This window comes from Carlito syrichta, unplaced genomic scaffold (assembly GCF_000164805.1).
Source record: "Carlito syrichta isolate Samal-C Ts95f unplaced genomic scaffold, Tarsius_syrichta-2.0.1 Scaffold301892, whole genome shotgun sequence".
NCBI classification, from domain to species: Eukaryota; Metazoa; Chordata; class Mammalia; order Primates; family Tarsiidae; genus Carlito; species Carlito syrichta.
In genome coordinates, this window is record NW_007245988.1 from 165264 (window position 1) to 187213 (window position 21950).

General features: G+C 36.0%; 1 protein-coding gene across 1 annotated transcript in view; it reads left to right on the forward strand.

The window, feature by feature from the left end:
- The window catches only part of USP15 (ubiquitin specific peptidase 15), a 97640-nt gene that overhangs the window by 61706 nt on the left and 13984 nt on the right, over positions 1 to 21950 (forward strand). The window contains exons 8-16 of the mRNA XM_021711166.1: positions 13846 to 14019; positions 15035 to 15193; positions 15273 to 15497; positions 20032 to 20115; positions 20206 to 20300; positions 20398 to 20589; positions 20918 to 21033; positions 21202 to 21474; positions 21860 to 21930. Coding sequence (XP_021566841.1) covers positions 13846 to 14019; positions 15035 to 15193; positions 15273 to 15497; positions 20032 to 20115; positions 20206 to 20300; positions 20398 to 20589; positions 20918 to 21033; positions 21202 to 21474; positions 21860 to 21930 — 1389 coding nt within the window. The remainder of the gene's footprint in view (positions 1 to 13845; positions 14020 to 15034; positions 15194 to 15272; positions 15498 to 20031; positions 20116 to 20205; positions 20301 to 20397; positions 20590 to 20917; positions 21034 to 21201; positions 21475 to 21859; positions 21931 to 21950) is intronic.

Below are 21950 nucleotides of genomic sequence, written 5' to 3' on the forward strand. Positions count from 1 at the left end.
TCCCTCCCTCCTCCCAACATATGTAAACGTGCATGAGCGCGTGCGCGCACACACACACATACACACACACACACACACACACACACAGAGATAAATGTAAGCTGCATGGTGCAGGGACTTTGTTTTAGCTACTGCTGTGGCCCCATTACCTGGAAGTAGTGTCTGGTGTATAGCAGGCACTCAAAATAATGAGAGGCAGAGGGAATCGCAAGTGTCTCTATAGTTTCTGGCTTTACTTCATGATGATGGATATAACCATTTAATTAAATCAGTGGTAGGAGGAGAGGGACACAGTGAGAGAAGTAGATTTGGAGTGGGGTGAAGATTATGAGTTAATTTTAGGCATGTTCAGTTTAGGATGTTTGTAAAACATTCAAGCAGACATACCACAGGCAGTTGGATATTCTTGTCTGGATGTAGATCAGCAGTCTAGGTTGGAAATAGAAATATAGCTGTTGTAGGTGGTATTTAAAGTCATAGAAACAGTTTCTTCTAAACAAGGGCATCTGTGGAAAAGATGTCCCAGAACTAAGCCCTGCAATACGACATCTGAATGGGGGAAAGACACCTCTGTTGTAGTAGAAACAAAGAAAGGGATTATGGATGCAAGTTGTTTCTAGATTTTTGTGATGGCTTACACTGCTTCTGTTATCTCAAAATACAAGACCTGATCATTAGCTAAGAATGAAAGGATATTATTCATCAGTATCAAGATTTCATTTGAGGTTGGGGTTCATCAGTTTAGAATGATACGAGGGTACATTTGAGCTTCTCCAGCCATGTTCAGTTATGTGGTACATAAAATAGATAGATGATGAGTTCATCTAGGCTTGGAAACAGAAAAGGGCAAAGGAGTTAAGAGCAGCTAGTTTTCTTGTTATTATTAATTTATTTAGCTAATTCAACAAACATCCATTGAGTTTCAACTGTGTACGAAGCACTGTTCTACATTTGTGATCATAGTTTACAAAGACAGTATCTGTCCTCTAGAAGTTCATTGTCTAGTAAGTGAGATAGACAGGTAGGTAGGTAGATAGATAAAATGTTATATAACAGAAAACTTGATCAGCAAAATGTCATGAAAGCAAAGAGAAGAGAGTGATTGGGCAATAAGTGATTCTTTACCAAGATGGTAACATTCGAATTGGGTTTTGGTTTCACTTGGTTGAGTGCATCACTGTCCATTATATTCTGTTCATCCTGTCATAAAATAACAGAGAATTACCAGAGGTCCAGACTGTAACATTATAATTCAAGCTTGTTCCCACATTTTTCCACCAAAGAAATCTCTGTGTCAGAAGTCTGTTTTGTCACAGCAAAAAACACATGTTCACACACTCATTAAACACATGTTGGAATCTTTTATATGCTAACTGTTGATGCTTTTTCACATGCGCCAGCTCTAAAATGAAGAGTACCTAAAATATTTTCAGTAATATATAAGCTTCTTTTTAGTGCCTGTGTATATACCTGACATATAACTGAGAATGAATAATTCTTAGTTTTCTAAGTACTGTATTACATACCTTGCCAAAAGAAGGTTTTCAATAAATGTTTTTAAAGTGAAACAAATTTGTGATAAAAATGTTACTGATTGCTTATAAGGAAATCCTTAATAGTAGAATAAAACATATTTTGAGAACCCTCTTACATTTACAGTGCTTGCACTGAATTATTATACCAAGATGGCTCTGTCATTATGATGATACCGCCATCAAAGTTCTGGAACCTGTTACCTCCCCTGAGACTCCATTCTTTCCTTTGTGTTCTGTGCCTTTAACCTTACCCCTTCACTATCTTTCTTCCACATAGTTAAGTGTTGTTTTTCTTTTAACGGGGACTAGAGTGATGTCTCATTATCTTGAGAAGGATGCTCTGTGCTTTCTCCTCTTGTGTTCAGTAACCTCGTTTCACTGCAGTCTGTCAGCTGCAGTGCTTGAGAGGTGAAAGCACAGATTTGGGAACTGGACTACCTGGATTTGAATCCTACTTCTGCCACTTATAAGTTCCTTAGGTGGCTCAGCCTGTAATCCCGTGCCTTTGGGAGGCTGAGGTGAGTGGATTGCCTGAGCCCACGGGTTCGAGGCCCGCCTGGGCAGCCAGACCTCATCTCTGCAATAAATAAAAAAAAAATCAGCCGGGCGTGGTAGCACATGCCTGTAATTCCAGCTACTTGGAAGGCTGAGGTGGAAGGATCGCCGGAACCCAGCAGGTCGAGGCTGCGGTGGCCGGGAGCGGCCACTGCACTCCAGTCTGGGCGACAGAGTGAGACTCCAACTCAAAAAAAAAAAAGAGACTTTTAAATTTCTTTATCTGACAAATGAAGATAAAGTGTTTAAGAAGTGCTTGCTACATAGTAAACAGTGTATAAGCATCAGATGCTCTCATCATCATACCAGCCCATAGAAATTACTTTTAATAAGATCACTTTTGACCTCCTGTTTGCTAGGTTCTTTGTAGCTGCTTTATTTATGAGAATTTGACATCAGTTTATATACTGACAAATCCCAAATCTATCTCAACCATAATTTTCCCTTCTGAATTTCCCTCCAGTATGTAACTGTTAAGTGGACAGTCCTGCCAAGATGGTCTACATATAACTCAAATTCAACCTGTCTGCTAAGAGTAATCTTGATTCTTTTATTTTTTATACTTCCTTATAGATACAACCATCTACCCAGTTCATCCTAGTCAAAAACCTGAGACCCCCAATCCTATTTATTCTACCTCTTAAATATCATTTATATCTGTTCTTTCTTTTTCTGCAAGTACATTATTTCAATACTTCATCTTTTTTGTGAACTATTAAAATATGTCTCTGAGTCTTCTCTTTTTTCTGTCATTTGTCCTCTTCTAATTCTTTTAGTACATTGCTTCCAGACTCATTGTCTTAAAAAGTAAACATAATTATTTATGCCAGTATGATTATGATATATTTAAAATCTGTTTTCCATCTGCTGAAGAATAAAATTCAGGCTAGACCCTGCCTCCCACTTTAGCCAAAACTACTTTTAAATCTTAGAGTTAATTATTTTGATCTCTTTGGCCTACTGTTAACTCTTCCCTGATTGCCTTTCCCATACCTTTTCTCTTTCTTCTATCCATTTCTCCTGGGCAGATATGTATTATAGAGTGAGAATCATTAAACCAGAGGCTGTCTTTGCTTTTCTTTTTTGTCCCCAATGTTTAATCTAATGCCATATAAAAATAAGCACATGAGAATGTTTCTCACAACATGTCTGTGGATAAAACAGTTCTAGTCAATAATGAAATAAGTACAGAAAGTGTTAGTGATCAAATCTCTGTAGCAACTTGGTAGAGTAATTTTTTATCTATTAAACTGAACAATAAAAATGGGGTTTGGTTTTTGTATGTTGTTTTTAATTCTATTTTTCTGGGGTTCATTTTTATTGTATCTTACACAAGTATCAGTCTGTGGTGATTTAGAAAAATTTTTTTAAATTGGTCCTTATACACAGATGGTTTGAGAAAAACTGCATTAGAAAAATTATCTACCAGAAATGTTTGGAATCTGACCTCTACTAGATTATATGATATTTCTAGAGTCTTCTGAACTGCAAAAGAGCACAGTTTTTTTTTTGTTGTTGTTGTTGTTTTTGAATTGGAGTCTCACTCTGTCACCAGACGAGTTCAGTGGCCGCTCCCAGCCACCGCAGCCTCGACCTGCTGGGCTCCGGTGATACTTCCACCTCAGCCTTCCAGGTAGCTGGAACTACAGGCGTGCGCTACCACACCCGGCTAATTTTTTTGATTTATTGTTGAGATGAGGAGGTCTCTCCAGGTTGCCCAGGAAGGTCTTGAACCCACGGGCTCAGGCAATCCACTCACCTCAGCCTCCCAAAGCGCGGGATTACAGGCTGAGCCACTGAGCCCGGGTGAGCACAGTTATTTTATTTGATGTTTTATTTTTTTAACTTTTTTGCAGATGGTTCCAGCTATTCAAATCATTTGCGTTATAACCTACTGAATCTTTATTTTTTTAATTTTAAAAATGTGGGGTGCGACTGAGGATTAGGTATACAAGTAGACATTGTATGGGTAAAGTTTGGGCCTCCCTTTGGTCCCCACTTCGTATGGTTTGAGAGCAGGCAGAGCACACTGATTTTAAAAAGAATTATGGCACATAATACATATTAACTGCAGCTGAAGGATCAGAGAGCTACACACACACACACACACGTGTTTATATATGGCCTAAAAAGTATTATAACTTATGTTCTATGTTCTGCAGATGTAACTGGTCTGATAGTCTTGGGTTGGGCTGCCACATTAGTCTTAACTTGTCAGCTCATACCAGCACTGCCATGGAGATAATTCCTTGAATGATTCATAGTGACAGATATGAAGAAATCCTTTAGTACATTACTTATATGACTTTGAAATAGCAATCTTCTCTTAATATTTGTTGGATGACTATTTGGGTAAAGTTTTTGAGTATGAAAATAATCAGAAACCTTTTTAATTTGTGCTGACATATAGGGTTTAAATTGTTTTAGTTCAGCTTAATTATTTATTGTCAGTCATGGACCTAGTGTAATGATACTGAGAAGATTATGGCTTGGTTGCTTCTCTTAAAGAATGCAGTAGATCAGTTAAACTTTTACAAAAATTGTCTGCTGTCCCTTCCTTTATGCCTTAGTAACTGATCAACAGATCACACAGTTCTGAAGGCTCATTTATTCAGTTTTGTTTTGTTTTGTTTTACTGGGTATTATGTGCAAGGAACTGAAAACAAGCAAAAATTTATAAAGAGCCATTGTTTTTTTCATAAATTACTATCTTACCTAAAAAGTTAATATTTACTTTGATTTTATTATGAGCCAATTTTTAATTATTAATGGGTAGGAGATAATATATCAACATTAAGTAGAATTCATATCTTCATTTAAAATAAATAAAACTTGCACTAACATTTTTCAGTATCATTAGAACCATTTGGTTGTAGCATGCTTTCCGTAAAGTGAATACCTAAACATAAAATCACTCATGAATAACCTGTTCCTAAAAATAAAATCAGACAATTCCTGTCATAGTCTAGTAGTTTTAAAACCTTATTTGAAAACACCTTACCTGAAGTGTATATAGCTTTATTGGTGGTATAATAATCTTTCACAGTTATCTATATCACAAGTGAATTTTTTTCTATCCTATTTCTCTCAGCTTTCAGTGTGAAAATCAGTGGTCTTTACATAATTGTGGCTGTTTTTTTTTAACATTGACATCTCTGGTTACATGATTTACTCATTGTGAGTAACAGGGTAGTCTTTTTAACAAATTTAGAATTCTCCTTCCTTAATCCTATAGATGAGGGGGGAAAAAGGAATTGGTATTTCTTGGCTAGCCAATAAAATGTTTCCCATCCATTGTCATACTTCTCACAACTTTGATGATAATTCTTCATTGAATTCAAGGAGTATGTGAAGAAGTGCCCATCGAATTTGAAGGAAGGGGCAACAGCAGGGATTTTAAATGAGGTTTAATTGTATTTGTATCTTAAGCATAGGGACCAGATCAAGGATATATATTAAAGTGTATATATATATTAAAAATCCAGAAAAAATAATACTTGTGGGTATTCTAAGATGATTTTAATCATGGTTACTTCAAGTTTCACTTTTTAAATAAAAAAAAATAAGAATGAATCCCTTTTTTTATGATTGGGTTTTTATTTTTAGTATTGGTCAGTTAGTTGGTTTTTAAAGGGTTGTAAGTGGCATTACCTTTTGACCAATTCAAAACCTTGTTTTTAAAAACAACATTTCTCTATGTAAAATTACAGTATTTTAAGTAGAGTATGCTAGATTTTTCTTCACTAATTGAGCCAGGGAAAAATCCTAGTTAAATGTTTTTTAAAAAATAAATAAGAGGAAAGTTATATTCATCTATGGCTTACTTACCCAAAATTGTTCTTTTAAAAAAACTTCAAAGAATGGACATGTAAAGAAAGACAGAGCCAGAGTTGTATTCGTTCCCACAAAATAGGTGGAGATCTTCAGGACTGAGCTTTCAAATGTAATGAGACTTGCCTTTCATAGAAAAAATGTAACAAAAATAAAAACATCAAGTAGCTTAAAATAGCTCTTTTTAAAAAAATCTACTTGATGAAGGGAAGGCCATATCTGTAGTTTTTACATGTGAAGGTTTATGTCAGATTTTCCTATAGTATCTATCATGTCTTTACAAAACTGGAGCCAATATTCTGGTGTTAATAGTATGCTTTGGAATTATACTGTATCTTTTCAGAATGCTTATACTGTTGTCATGACGAATTAGAAACAATTTACATGGCAAACTGAAAATTATTTATCCGACTAACCTTAAAAATCCAGAAAAAATAATACTTGTGGGTATTCTAAGATGATTTTAATCATGGTTACTTCAAGTTTTACTTTTTAAATAAAAAAAAAAAAAAAGAATGAATCCCTTCTTTTATGATTGGGTTTTTATTTTTAGTATTGGTCAGTTAGTTGGTGTTTAAAGGGTTGTAAGTGGCATTACCTTTTGATCAGTTACATAATTAGTTACGCAACTCAAAAACTTTAGGTAATCAAAAATTAAGTTTGTTTTCTTTCCTGTTCTAGTTACCGGTTTACTAAAATAGTGAGCATACATGATCACTTGAGAATTGGGCCTCTGGAGCACCTGAACAGAAAGGGAGTGGTTCATATTCAGCATTACAAAAGACAACTTTCTCTTTTTGAAGGGGATTACTTTGGCTATTTTCCAGGTACTGGGGAAATTCCAGATTCATTACAAGTTATTGGGATGGCTATTAATTATTCATTTCCTAAAATATGTTGATTATAGACTTGAGATTTGGTTATATAGTAAAACTTTATTTGACTTCATAGATTTTTTTTTTTGTTTTTTAAACATATAGAAGTTTCCAGGAAAGTACAAAGTTGAGGCTCTTACATGCAGCACTTACATTTTTTTTTTTCAGGGAACTCTAGAAACATCAGTCTTACTAATTAGAGCATACTTAGTGGAATAACTTTGAAGACAATGTAGAGCAAAGGGATCTGTGCATGTGTATATAAAGAAAAGTTTACGTGCAATGCAGTACATCTTTCCAAGTAATTAAATAATGAAAAAAAATCATATTTCGTATAGTATTTCAGTTTAGGATGCTGGATTAAGGAAGAATATGTATAGTTAGAGAGTTTTTCACCGAGAATTAATACTTCATGAGTTATTTGAAAGGCTTAGGCATTCTTTTTTAAAACAGGCAGTGGGTAAAGGTCTGTATTGATCCATATCACAGAATGTCTGTTGGATGGTACCTTTTAAAAGCAAATATAATTATTTATGCAAATATGATTATGATACATTTAAAACCTGTTTCCCATCAGCTAAAGGATAAAATTCAAACTAGACCCTGCCTATTACCTCTTTGGCCAAAAACTACCTCTTTGGCCAAAACTACTTTTAACTCTTAGAAATCATTATGTTTTTAGATCTCTAGTATACTGTTACCTTTTCCCTAATTTAGAAGAATTCTCTTTAGAATTTTTATATCTGCTTCCAGGTTGAAGATTTAAAGGGAAACAGTCGTCATAAAAACATATTTCCAAATATATTTCCTTTGTATACCTTTTACTTACAGATTTATCTTGGCAGTCGTTGGGGCATTCACAGTGGTTTTCCTTTATTAGGAAAACCTTTTTAGGCATTATTTGGACTTTTGTCTTTGAACTTGTAGACATTTGGATAGATTAGAATTATAGCAGGATGCAATTCAGATCTCCTGTTTAGTCAAGTGCTTTCCTACTGATCTGAGTCTGTTTAAAGGACTACTTTAGTCTTTTCTACTATACAAGTTTTTATTCATTCATTCAACACATCTTTATTGAGCTGTGTGCCAAGCATTTGTTAGATCCTGAGGTACAAACGTGAATAAGACACTAACTCAGCTCTCAAGTATAGTAAAAGTGAGTTCAGGGTGTCAAGTTAGCTCTGAGGAAGGAATGTTTCTTTTTCCTTGAGGTGCTAAAGAAGATGTAGCATTTAGAAGAGATGCTGGAGGACTAAGGAGTAAATAGGACTTCTTACAAGGGAAGAACTTTCTGAGGAGGGAAGGAGTGCATGCAAAGGCTCAATTTTAGTACGTTAAGCTGAGGCTACATCTCAAGATTTCTAGTTCAGACTCAGGAGTATGCTTCTTACTTGCAGTTTCCTGTCTGAAATGCGTATGTGGACACAAGGAAAGAACCACAAAGCCACTTGGAGGAAGACACTTGGCAATCACTTCTGCTGACTAAATGACTGGCTTCACAGCAGCCGTTTTACCATTCCTCACAGATCAACAGCTTTTCATAATAGCTCATGTCCTGAGCTTTCCAGCCAGTCATTATATCACAAAGGTTAAATTAGTGAATGTTGAAGGCTTACCACACGTTAAATGTGAAATTTAGTTTCTGAATCCTTAAATCTTCAAGTAACTCAATTTTGCATACTGTTAGCTTGTGTAGGGATCATTTTTTAAATTTCAAAATAAAAATATTTAACCTAATAAATACGTTTACCTATTCACTGATGTAAAATTTTAACCTTTTCTCTTTTGCATTAAAAATTGGAACTATTAGTACAGTCCTTTTTACTTTAGTCTATTACTTTATTTTTAGCATATTGACAAAATTTGACCCAATTTTAGGACCAAACTTTACATGCAGTTATGATATAAACAAAAATGTGGCTAAGACATTTGTTTTATGATCAGTAATGCTTCATATTTGGACCTCAATTTTTTGATGATAAATTATAAGGTTTAGTGTTCCTGAAACACTGAGGTTTTAGCATTTGTCAATGTTAGACAATTGAACTCCAGTAATCTAACAGAGGCATATCTCCAAGTGGCATGAGTGGTAGACATGTTACAAACTTACAAGTAGTCACAAAAATAACATATTAATACAGTTTATATAATCCTTTTTGTTTTTCTTAATACGTTCATATATATTCTCCGTTTTGCGAAGATCAACCATGTATTAAGGAAGAGTGAATTTTGTTCAGTTGTACGATACAAGAAGTGTTGAGAGTAAAAGCTAGCCAGGCTCGGTGGCTCAGCCTGTAATCCCACGCCTTGGGAGGCTGAGGTGAGTGAATTGCCTGAGCCCACGGGTTCGAGACCTGCCTGGGCAACTTGGCGAGATGTCATCTCTACAGTAAAACAAAAATTAGCCAGGCATGGTAGCATGCGCCTGTAGTTGTAGCTACTTGGAAGACTGAGGCGGAAGGATCACCGGAGCCCAGCAGGTCGAGGCTGCGGTGGCCGGGAGCGGCCACTGCACTCCAGTCTGGGCAACAGAGTGAGACTCCAACTCAAAAACAAAAAGAGAGAGAGTGAAAGCTGTATCCACATAGGCACAACACAGGTTGTATGATTTTTAGTTCATATTATACCATTCAGTAAAGTATTTTATAGGTTACAAGGGAAATTTTCTACTGCTACACATGTGAGGCTGTTAAAATATGTATGTCTTTAAGAAAAGAGTTGTTTGGGAACAGTCTTCTCTGATGGGAATGATATTTCTATAGTAGACAAGTCTTTGAGATAAATACTTCGGAATTCTGGTTATGATTTTTACTGTTGAGCTAGTGAAAAATTATCTTTATTCTTTAAAACATTGCATTTAATGGTAGCCAGTCCAACTATTCAGTTTTCTTACAATCGTCAGAGTGTTCATGTTTCTAAGATAGCCTCATGTGAAAAAGTTAAATAATGAATTGCATAAGGTAATTACGAAACAAACTACATTGTGACCAACTCAAAGAAACTAGCTTCTCCTGCCAGAATGATGGCATTAAATACTGATATAACATCACCTAGAGCACTAAAATAGTTTTTTGACCTTATTCTAACTATGCCTTGAGATTTATACCAAAAGTGATGAGAATGTTTAATAGTTTAACTGGTCTTTATACTGTTTTAAGACCATATTGACTCATAATGGTATTTTCAAGGTGAAGGAGAAACAACCAACATCACCTTAGGTTTCAAACTATTATAATTTGTGTACAATTATCCAGGCTATTCAATTGCTTACACTTGTGAGTTTCTTAAAACATTATGTTCAATAGATAGCATACTTGTTTTGGCTCATTTAGGACTAAATAGCTTAAATTTAAATAATTGGTTATGATATATTTACAGGTAATGCGGTCTATTACTTATCATTAAAACTATTTGTGTTTTGTTGTTTAGTTAAGATTGAATTATTATCAGTTTCAAACCATGTGTCATTGAAAATAAGTGCTGGTCTCGGTTTCAAGGAGTATTTAAAAATGAAAGCAGAAAAATCACTAACATAGCAGGTGGTGGATTAAATGCAAAGTTAAACAAAAGGGTGGAAAAGTTTAATAGGTATGTGGAGAAGTACTTGAAGATACTCATTACAATCAAATTTATTTTTCTTCATTTAGTAATATTTCTTTCAAAATAAATTTGGATGAGCACATTGGTAAATACAGACAAAAACATTTTTATTAAGCGTATATTTATTGTACACATGCTCAGTGCCAGGTGACTGGTGCTCACGGGGGAGATGTATAAAGGATCTCATGGTACCTGCTGTCACGGGGGTTTCAGTCCACTTGGCAGGACAGTCTAAAAATTATACAGGCATAGGATATTATAAGATAAGTGCTATCATGAAAGTGAGCACTAAGCATTATGGAAACACAGAGGAATATTTAGGGAGGCTTTCCAGGTAGAATACCTGTATCTTGATGAGCTGATAAAAGTTACTAAGGCAAGAATGATACATTTTCAAGCAGATGGAGTAATGTTACAGACTTACAGAGACGGTGCATTGAGGTCAAGAAATGACAAGTAATCAAAAAAGATGGGACAGAGTAGGAAAAAAGATATTGATAAGAATGAGGCTACATAGGTGAGCTTTTGGCAGACTCTTCTAAGGATTTGGGATTCTAATCTGTCAGTAGGAAGAACCTTCAAGGATTTAAAGAAAGGAAATAGCATGATTAGCTCTGCATTTTAGGACAGTCACCCTGGATGCTATTGGAAAGCAAAAAAGAAAAATTCAGTTATACCTGTAAACTCTTTCCAAGATAAGGATACACATGAATTAAATAATAACAAAATTCAGCCATTGCCTTACTAGACTTTGGTGTGGCCATGTGCTCTTTGAGCTGTGGTCATCACCATGTTTCCTGGCTTTGGCCCTCCTCCTCTGCCTTGGGGAGGTGAATCTCTTCTCTCTCTTTCTCTCCCCCCCCCAATTTACTTTATAAATAAACTATATTTTCTAATAAAAAAGTAATAACAAAGTTTGAGAATTACTGATGTTTGCACAACTTGGTTCTTTGAGATATTTGATAAAGCCATAAATTAGGATTTTTGTATAATTGTGTTAAAAGACAGTAATGGAATGTGATATTTGTATCATAACCCTGAGCTGATCAAATATAGGGATTTGAAAACTAATTTATAATTGTTGGAAATTGCTATCTGACTTCTCCTTTGCCTAATTGACTATTTAGTGTTGATCCTATTTTAACTAAATCAGATGATACTGAGTGATGGCATTTGTACTTTTTGTAGCTGTGATGTATTCTAGATTGCCTGGGCCCTCCCTCTAGTGATGGGTTTATAATTAAGAGGACTACAATACCAAAGAAGGAGAGAAAATGAAACTCAAAAGGAGTATAAGATTATGAGAGATGAAATACAAAAGGAGTTAAGGCCAGTCATGGTGGCTCACACCTGTAATCCTAGCACTTTGGGAGGCTGAGGCAGGAGGATTACTTGAGCCCAGAAGTTGAAGACCAGCCGAGGCAGCATAGAAAGACATTGTCTCTGAGAAAAAAAAAAAATTTAGCTAGATGTGGTGGCATGCACCTGTAGTCCCAGCTATTCAGGAGTCTGAGGTGGAAGCATTACCTGAACCCAGGAAGTCGAGGCTGCAGTGAGTTGTGATTGTGGCCACTTTACTACAGCCTGGGAAACAGAATGAAACCCCAACTCTAAAAATAAATAAAAAGAAAAGGACTTAGGAAGAAAGTATCCTTTCCCTTAATTACCACACTTGTAGCCTACTTTCTTTCTCTTGTTCACATAAATAAATATTTGTCACTGCTGAAATGAAATGTGTGTGACTTTAAAGGCCTATGTAGCCCACCCAAACATATTCAACTGTTATGTTATTTTCGTTGCCTCAGAATTACAGCAAATTCCATGATAGTATAAGCAGTTCTCCCTTTTGCCTTGAGGTAGGGACCAGATAAGTAATCTAAACAATTTTATTTAAATTATATAGAAAATTATTAAATAGATACTCTGATGACTTGATCAAACATAAGTTGATTTATAATTGAAATCACAAAATTGAACACCATAATTTATTTTTAAAAATTAGGTAAAATTTGAATATGCTGATTTTAGAATCTTAGCTAAACAATATATGGTATATACCCATTGTTTATTATCTAAATTATCTGTATGAATTCAGCAATTTGAACCTTTCATAGCTACCAGACCTAGACAACTTAATACAAATTATTATAAGCGAGCTTTGAAAAACTCTGATGTCCATTAATATAACTCCAAGCTCCATAAGAATAGGTTTCTCCTATTTTACATGCAAGCAACTAGCTTTTCTTATAACACTTTGCCACTTGACTTCAAGACAGATACCCTCCTGCAGCAAAAAGTTACCTCTATGTTCATATGTCTGTCATTGCATGTTCTGGACATCTAATTGTAAAATAATATTATTGTCTTTATATTGAGGTCAAGTGATATGGTATCATCAACTTAAAATTATTCCATCTTGAGATAAGATACTGTGGGAAAATTGTATTTCAACCATCTGTTTTTTTTAAATACTAAATTATTCAATTCAGAATGGGGAAGGGTTGGAGAATTCACTTATTCATAGTTTTTATTTTGCCATCATGGAAAATTGGATTGTTATAATATTAAAGAAGAGCTGGAAGAAGGGAGAACCCACTTGCTCAGTTGAAACAACTGAAGCTTGTTTTCTCAGGCTCAGCTAGTGTGTACTGTCCCTTCTAAAAATGGTGAACCAGATAGAAGGATTAAAAGCTGCTCTTTCGGCTGGGTTCGGTGGCTCAGCCTGTAATCCCGCGCCTTTGGGAGGCTGAGGTGAGTGGATTGCCTGAGCCCATGGGTTCGAAACCCGCCTGGGCAACTTGGCAAGACCTCATCTCTACAATAAATCAAAAAATTATTAGCTGGGCGTGGTAGCGCGCGCCTGTAGTTCCAGCTACTCCGAAGGCTGAGGCGGAAGGATCGCTGGAGCCCAGCAGGTCGAGGCTGCGCTAGCTGGGAGCGGCCACTGCACTCCAGTCTGGGTGACAGAGTGAGACTCCAACTCAAATTAAAAAAATAGCTGCTCTTTCATAATAAAAAAGTTGACAATGGAAGCAGTAAATTCTTCTATTAAGTTAATTTCCTGTTTATACTCTGTCTCAGTTTTTACCTACTCAGGCTAATTTGCAGGTACCTGGGATGAGTAGACAATCCATAATTTCTATCAGTCAAGTAAAATGAAAGAAAACTCGTGAGCTTCTCTCACAGTTAACAGGTAGTGTGCTGTGGTTAAAATTAATGCAGGTTTTTACAGCAACATTTGTTAGCATTTTTATTATAAGTAGTTGAGTTGAAAATTGGGTAATAGTTGAGTGCATCATTTGCGTGTTTATTCGACAAATTATTAGTGCAAGAGGCCGTCATTTTAAGTTTTTCTCTATGTGTTACAGCACATCAATTTGTTTGCTTTAACACGTTTTAAGGATAATGTATGATTACTTTTATTTGAAAATATATTTTATTCTTTGCAGTGTTTGAGCAACACACCTCCACTTACTGAATATTTCCTCAATGATAAGTATCAAGAAGAACTGAATTTTGACAATCCCTTGGGAATGAGAGGTGAAATAGCTAAATCTTATGCCGAACTGATAAAGCAAATGTGGTCTGGAAAGTTTAGCTACGTCACCCCAAGAGCCTTTAAGGTTAGTGTGGTAAATGTATTCTCAACAAGGGTTATATTATTCCCAAGGCAACAAATGTTGGTTCGTGGTGGAGGGGGAGAAGAGGGATGAAAAACGATAGCTATTACAATGGTTTGTGGTCCTCCAAAGGCACACAGTACAAAAGTAGATACACAGCATACCTGCCCATAAAATTCAGGACAGGGTATGAGACAGTTGACTGGTTAAAAAAAACAAAACTCTAAAAAGGTCCTGGGAGTTGCAGGGGAAGTATAATGAAAAAAAAGGTGAGAAACAGTAGTTATGTTCCATAAGGTTGCACCAAACACTGAAATAACAAATACCAAATCATTGCTCTTAAGAAAAATAGAGGGCTTAATTTCTCCAAGCCTCTGGTCCCATTTTCATCAACCAGTCAGTGTATAAACTGCTGTATGTGTGTTTCTGTTTAAAGACACCTTATTTAATTTATATTATTGAGTCCTTAACATTGAAGTCACAGCCAATAGCACTATAACTTCTGCCTTAACAAAGCTTATCTAACACACATCATAACTTGTGCCTTTACAGAGCTTATGTAACACACATTTTTTTCTCCATAAAGCACATCACACCCTTCTTGTGTTTAGGAACACTAGCTGGCACTAGTGGTGTAATACCTGGGGGGCACTTTAAATACTGAAATTACCAAGAAAAAGCACACAAATGTGAAGAACATATCAATAAATAAACCGCAAAAGGACACTTGTTTATAGGATGAGTCCTAAAAAAGAAAGATTATTTTCTTTGCATTGTTTGTTTTCTATTCAGCACTACCTGGGGACATGCACATCAAATAACCCAAGTGTTTTGCTCTGCTGAACATATCCACAAATAAGCACGAAAGTGCCATGAGTTGATTTTGGGGTTACAAATAAATTTGAGCAAGTAGGCAAATTTGCAAAAAAGGAATTCAAGAATAGTGAGGATCAGTTGTACCTTTGGAAAAAAATTAACTGTCCCTAGAACTGATTTTGTAGTTTTGCTTTTCTTACAGACACAGGTAGGACGTTTTGCACCTCAATTTTCTGGATATCAGCAGCAAGACTGTCAAGAACTATTAGCTTTCCTATTAGATGGACTACATGAGGATTTGAATAGAATTAGGAAAAAACCATATATACAATTAAAAGATGCTGATGGAAGGCCAGATAAGGTAAATTTCATGATATTATTGTCACCATCATTAAAATTTTGTGATACCTTTTTGTAACTTGTGTCTATTTTTCTTGTAGGTGGTTGCTGAAGAAGCCTGGGAAAACCATTTAAAGCGAAACGACTCTATCATAGTAGATATATTTCATGGCCTTTTCAAATCAACTTTAGTTTGTCCTGAGTGTGCTAAGATTTCAGTAACATTTGATCCTTTTTGTTACTTGACACTTCCATTGCCCATGAAAAAAGAACGTACCTTGGAAGTTTATTTAGTTAGAATGGATCCACTTACAAAACCTATGCAGGTAAGTGGTGATTATTTTCTTTGCATTATTATTATTTTTTTAATTACTGTTGTGAGGCCAGGTATAGTGACTCACATCTGTAATTCCAGCACTTTGAGATGCCAAAGTGGGAGGATCTCTTGAACCCAGGAGCTCAAGACCAGCCTGGGCAAACTAGCGAGACCTCATCTCTACCAAAAATAAATAAATCAAAAAATTAGACAGGCATGGTGGTTTATGCCTGTAGTCTCAGCTACTCTGGAGGCTGATGCAGAAGGATTGCTTGAGCCCAGGGGAGGACAAGGCTGTGATGAGCCTTGATTGTGCCACTGCACTTCAGCCTGGGTGACAGAGAAAGACCCTTACTCCAAAAAAAAAAATAATAATAATAGTAATGTGGAGTCCTTATTATTGAAAATCAGTGTTGAATCCTCAAGCCCTATTTATAGTAATGTTTATTTGTATAAGAGATTTTATGAGCAAAATTTTTTGGAAATTAGTATAACTTTAGAATCTTGAAAGGGTAAAGGATGTATAACATTATATGTCATGTAGAAACAAAATTTCTGATCAAAGAGAACTAAGAGATTGGTTTTACAGTGTCGAGTTGAAAATTAGTTTCCAAGAATTAATAACATGGTATTATTTTTTAAGAACTTGGAAGAAAGATGGAAATTTAGTTAGACTAAAAAATACTTGGTTCAGGGATGGTCTCTAATTGATAATACTTTGAAGTATCACATATTGCTTATTCTATCTGAAAGTCCTGTGGTAGGCCTGAATATTAGTTGTATGCCTGATTTCATTGCCTAGTGTTATAACTGGATTATTTCACATTGTGTGGGCAAAGCACTGTATTTTCTCACTTGTTTAGTAATTCATCCTTTTCTGGCTCTTGACCCATCCCAGTAGCTGCTGCTTCCACTTCTTTCCCCTAAATTCTAACACTTATCAAATTTTATGATGACCTTTAGTTTGTTTTTATCTTTTCTTTGTAAACCATGAGTTCTTTGAAGATAGGGACTTTATAAATCTTTGTATTTCCAACCTTTGTGACTTATAGATATTACTGCACAAGAAGTATTCAAAAATTATATTCACAAAATATTTTGTGGGCACCTAATAAGTTCTGTTCTCTAAACTAGCCAGATATGATTCCTGTCTTTGGAAGACTATTATCTAGAAATCCTAGCCAAACAGCTCAGTTTGTTAGTGCATAATAGCCATGAAATCCATGTGAAAGCTATGCTTTGAACAAAATTCTGATCTTATAATTCATTCAGGGAAGTACTTGGGTTTACTGTCAGTAAGGGTTGGGTAGATACAATATTCATAAAAATACAGTCCTTTTATTTAAAGTAATTAAAGTCTACTAGAGACTAGTCATAGACTTTCATGGTATTCACATTTCAACCTTTTTTGTTTGTGTTTTGAGTTTTTTTTGTATGTTTCCTTCATGAACTCTGAACACTATACCCTCATCTCAGTATTCCATTGGGCGGTGCTGAGTACTAGCCTTTATTTGTGAGCAGTGCCAATAAAGGCCTACTTTTGCTTTTGGCCAAGGGAATATGTGTTCACACTTCTAAAATTATATCACTCACTTGTTTATAAGTGCAGGAATTTCAGTATTTTTTTCAGGGGAGAGAAACTGCAGCAGTGCTAAAGTATACCCTTACCTCTCAAGTTTGCAGCTTTGCAAATATGTGCCATGAGTATAATGGAGCAAGAGAGTGTAGAACAGTGAGTAAAAATTTACTATGACAAAAAAATCAGTATTGATGCAGTGTTTCTCTACAGCACATATGTCAAAGACAGTACTCCCCCGTGCTGTAGGGGATCTGTATTATACAGTGGCAGATCACATTGTTGCACATTTGTCCGTAAGGTGTGTGCTGAATATTCTTCCATAGATTGGGTTTTATATTATTTTTTCAGCAATGTGAATTTCAACAATTTACCACTTTTTCTCACTTGGTGCCCAAGAATATAAGTTATTAGAAATTAGAGCCATGGTCAGCACAGTTTTTGGGGGTTTTTTTTTTCACTTAGATGTAGTGACAGCTCAGATAACAAAATGATAGCTTCATGCCACGATGTCTTAAGCAGCTGGCAAGTCAAGTGAAATCAGCTGAGGTAGCTTATTGGATGAGTTTTCCCTTCACATGATTCAGGTCATGGAAGTTTCTCGTGAACCATATTGAACGTATGTTATGTGTTGGGCTCCCACACAGTGCAAGGTGCTACAAATGTCATGGTGTTTTGAGTCCTTGTTCTCAAGAAGCTTGTCATTCTATGTAAAAAGTGCTGTGATGGGCTGCTGCAGGAGAACACAGAGTATCCTACCCAAACTGGCAGCAGTGCCTGTGACAAACCCTGACAGATGACTAGGCTGTAAGCAGCTGAAAACTGGAAATAAAAGAATTCTAGGCCGAGCGGATGGCATACACAAGGACTGAAGGTGAAAGAGGACATGGCGCATTTCTGGAACCTACACATAGCTCATGTGGAAGGCAGGAGCTCAATCACCAAGGACTCTGCTGCCGTGACAGGATGTTTGTGTACCATCCTGAAGACTGGGGGGGCTGTTAAAGGCTCTTAAGTGTAGAGATTACTGGACAGATTTATGTTTGAGAAAGATGATTCTGGCTAGTGCATAGATTGGATAGGAAAGGCTTAGATCATACAGATTAAGTCCAGGTAAGAGGCGTTTACAGTGATCAGATAACAGACAAATGACAAGGGCTCGAACTTTTAAGATTAGTGTTAGAATGGCGGCTTAAAGAATCAGTTTGAATGTGGGAAGTGGAAATGGATAAACATATTCAAAGATGATGACAGGTTTTTTATTGGACTGGAAAACAGAGGAGATAGTGGTGCTGTTTGCTGATTGGAATATACCAGAAGAACAGGTTTAAAAAGAAACCCATCTTAGTATTGAGCATGATGACCTAGCATGACTTAGAGGAGAGAGACTGCTTGAGATACCCCTTGGACTGTGAGCTCTATGTAGATGGTGAACTCTATGGAGATAGCAGGCAGTGATCTAGAAGAATGAAACCACTTAGTGCTGGGCTGACCCTGTGGTGCATCATCGAAACAAGAACTCTTGAAAAGACAAGGGGCCATTATTAATTGTGCTTGAACAGCAGGCTAATACAGACTGGCCAAAGCAAATTAGGAAATAGTGTCACCGAGTCCAAGGAAAGCATATGAAATTGAGAAGAGTGCTGAGGACAGAAAGGAGCACTAGGGAAGAGCTTCCAGAGGAGTGTGAGTACAGCAGTAGAAAAGAACTAAGAAGCAGTGGTAAAGGGAAAGGAAAGTGTTGAGGAGAGTGGTCAGCAGTCATGTCAGATTGGTCAATAAGGTAAGGACTGATAAAGTATAAGTTGTATAGCAGTACTGGTAGCCTGGGAAACAGGTTAGTAAAAAGGTAAAGACAAGCCAGGAAGTGGGTTGAGAAGTGAATGAGGTAAGGAAGTTATGCTAATATAGATACTGTGAACAAAGTTACTTATAAAGCAGAAGAATGGGGAAGACCACTGGAGGAAGAGTTATTAGAGGGAAAGCAGTGAGGGCTTATTTTGTTTCTGTTTTGTTATTTGAGAGATTTGTACTTATGCAATAGAGTCAAGAGAAGATGGAAGAAAGATTACTTTTGGTTTAGGTTCCAGAGAAAGCAGAAGAGAGTGGTAGGATTCAGACCACAGATGCTAGGCTTAGCCTGGAATGGGAAGAGTCTCTCCATCCAACAACAGCAGGAGACAGAGAAAAGACCCAGTCTGAATTTAAGTAAGTTTGTAGGGGAGCAGGAAGTTGGAAATTTCTGTATCTGGGAGCTTCCATTTTCCTGGGGAAATAAGTGTTCTGCTGATACAAAAGGAGAAGTAGTAAAATAGGAAGCCTAAGTGAAGATTTTAAATAGTTATTGAGAGAAAAAGCAAATATGTGATATGCAGAATGATTTCTGGTTAGTGTTTGAAGGATCAGTTGAGATTGGACACTGAATTTTCAGTACACCAGCCTCTAAAACTGGGGAATTTTCTCCAGTATATTTGAACAGCTCTGAGAAGTTTCAGCAAAACTGAGTAACAGAGATGTAGAAGGTTTTGCAGTGGAGCAGTTGATGAGGCGTGTGGGCTTGGACGGAGGACAAGAAGACGGTTGGGAGATGGGAGATTGGAGAAAACTGAGAGCCGAAAGGATTGGAAATCTGGAGGCAAACCACGAGTAGCTAAGAATGCATTTCCAGAAGTAGGAAGTTAGACCGAGTTTAAGATACCAGAAGTAGAGTGGTTTCAGGTGATGGCAGGGTCTAGGAAACTGACTACAGCTGAATGCAAGTGTAGGTCTTTGAATTGCGGAGACAAGGAACAATAAGGCAAGGATAAACCATCCATGAGGACATTGTCACCTAGGATGGCAAGACTGGAGACAGACACTGTGAGCCAAATGCCACATGAATGTGAGGAAACAGCCATGAGGTCAGTCTCATCTACTGAATCTTTTTTACAAAGTAATACATTTACTACAATTTTTTTTTGTTTTTTAGTACAAAGTGGTTGTCCCCAAAATTGGAAATATACTAGATCTTTGTGCAGCATTGTCTGCTTTGTCAGGAGTGCCTGCAGATAAGGTAAGGTGTTTCTGGGGCTGAAGTGTCTAAGTTGGTGTTTAGTTTCTCAGTGTTGTAAAACCAGCTTAATAGAAATTTATTTCCTTTTAGATGATAGTTACTGATATATACAATCATAGATTTCACAGAATATTCGCTATGGATGAAAACCTTAGTAGTATTATGGAACGGGATGATATTTATGTGTAAGTATAAAATTCATTGTGCAAAATATTACTTGAGAAAAAGTCAAAAGAAATAACATAACATTTTGAGAGTTTATGGTTAGTTTTGTCCTTGTAGGTTTGAAATTAACATCAATAGGACAGAAGATACAGAGCATGTGGTTATTCCTGTTTGCCTAAGAGAAAAATTCAGACACTCAAGTTATACGCACCATACTGGTTCTTCACTTTTTGGTCAGCCTTTTCTTATGGCGGTACCACGAAACAACACTGAAGATAAACTTTATAATCTCCTGCTTTTGAGAATGTGGTAAGTGCCAGACAATTCTGCAATGATAAAATAAATATAATACTTTTTAGGTTGAGAAATTATTTGTCACAAACTTTTATCATATAAAAGAAAGATATAAACACCTAAAAGTAACAAATTAATTACTTTTATAAAGACAAGCAAAACACAAATTTCTTGTCAGTTACGCTTATGGTACTGTTAATATATCTTGAGTTTGAGTTTATTTTTTAATCTATTGTATGATCACTGTTGTTGCATTAAAAGTTATTTTACTGATAGAATAGAAAACTTTTTTTTAGGTTTTTACCTTTGTCGAACTGAACTTTAATTTGTGATTGTATTTAAGCCGATATGTCAAAATATCTACTGAAACTGAAGAAACCGAAGGATCCCTACACTGCTGTAAGGACCAGAATATTAATGGGAATGGCCCAAATGGCATCCATGAAGAAGGCTCGCCAAGTAAGACTTTGCTCTTAAACTGTAAAAACTTGTTGCTTACATTATTGCCTTAGAGAAAAAGTTAAGAAGATGAGAATTAAAGATATCTGCAAATCTAAGAAAAGTAATATTAATAATGTTAAAATATAGCAGTGGGTGTATTTAAAGATCTCTACTATCTAAAATTAGGTGAAATGGAAACAGATGAGCCAGATGACGAATCCAGCCAGGATCAAGAACTTCCCTCAGAGAATGAAAACAGTCAATCTGAAGATTCAGTTGGCGGAGATAATGATTCTGAAAATGGATTATGTACTGAGGAAACTTGCAAAGGTCAACTCACGGGACACAAAAAACGATTGTTTACATTCCAGTTCAACAACTTAGGCAATACTGATATCAACTACATCAAAGATGATACCAGACATATAAGATTTGATGACAGGCAGCTTAGGCTAGATGGTAAGTATTTGCGGAAAATGGCTTGAACATGAAACAAACAGAACATGTTTTTTTTTTTTTAGGTGAAAACCATGAAATTTAGTCCTGCCATGAAAAATGCCATTTATTTTTCTATCTCAAATTTTAAAGGCCTTAATATCTATAGACTAGAATGCATATCATTGCTTACTAATGGAGGTCGAACTCATGCTTAAGTTTTGTTCTCTTTCTTTAAACTCTTAAATTACTTCACTGACTTAGAAACAGCTGTTTGCGCTAATCACCTAGTGCAAGTAGAAAAAATTGCTGTTTGTTTATTCTGGTTTATATCCTGACATTAAAATACGTTAATTTAAACACTAAGACATATCATTTTAAAGGAAAAAAAATATGTTTTCCACCTTAGAAAGATCTTTTCTTGCTTTGGATTGGGATCCAGATTTGAAAAAAAGATATTTTGATGAAAATGCCGCTGAGGTAAGTCATCACTCACTCCT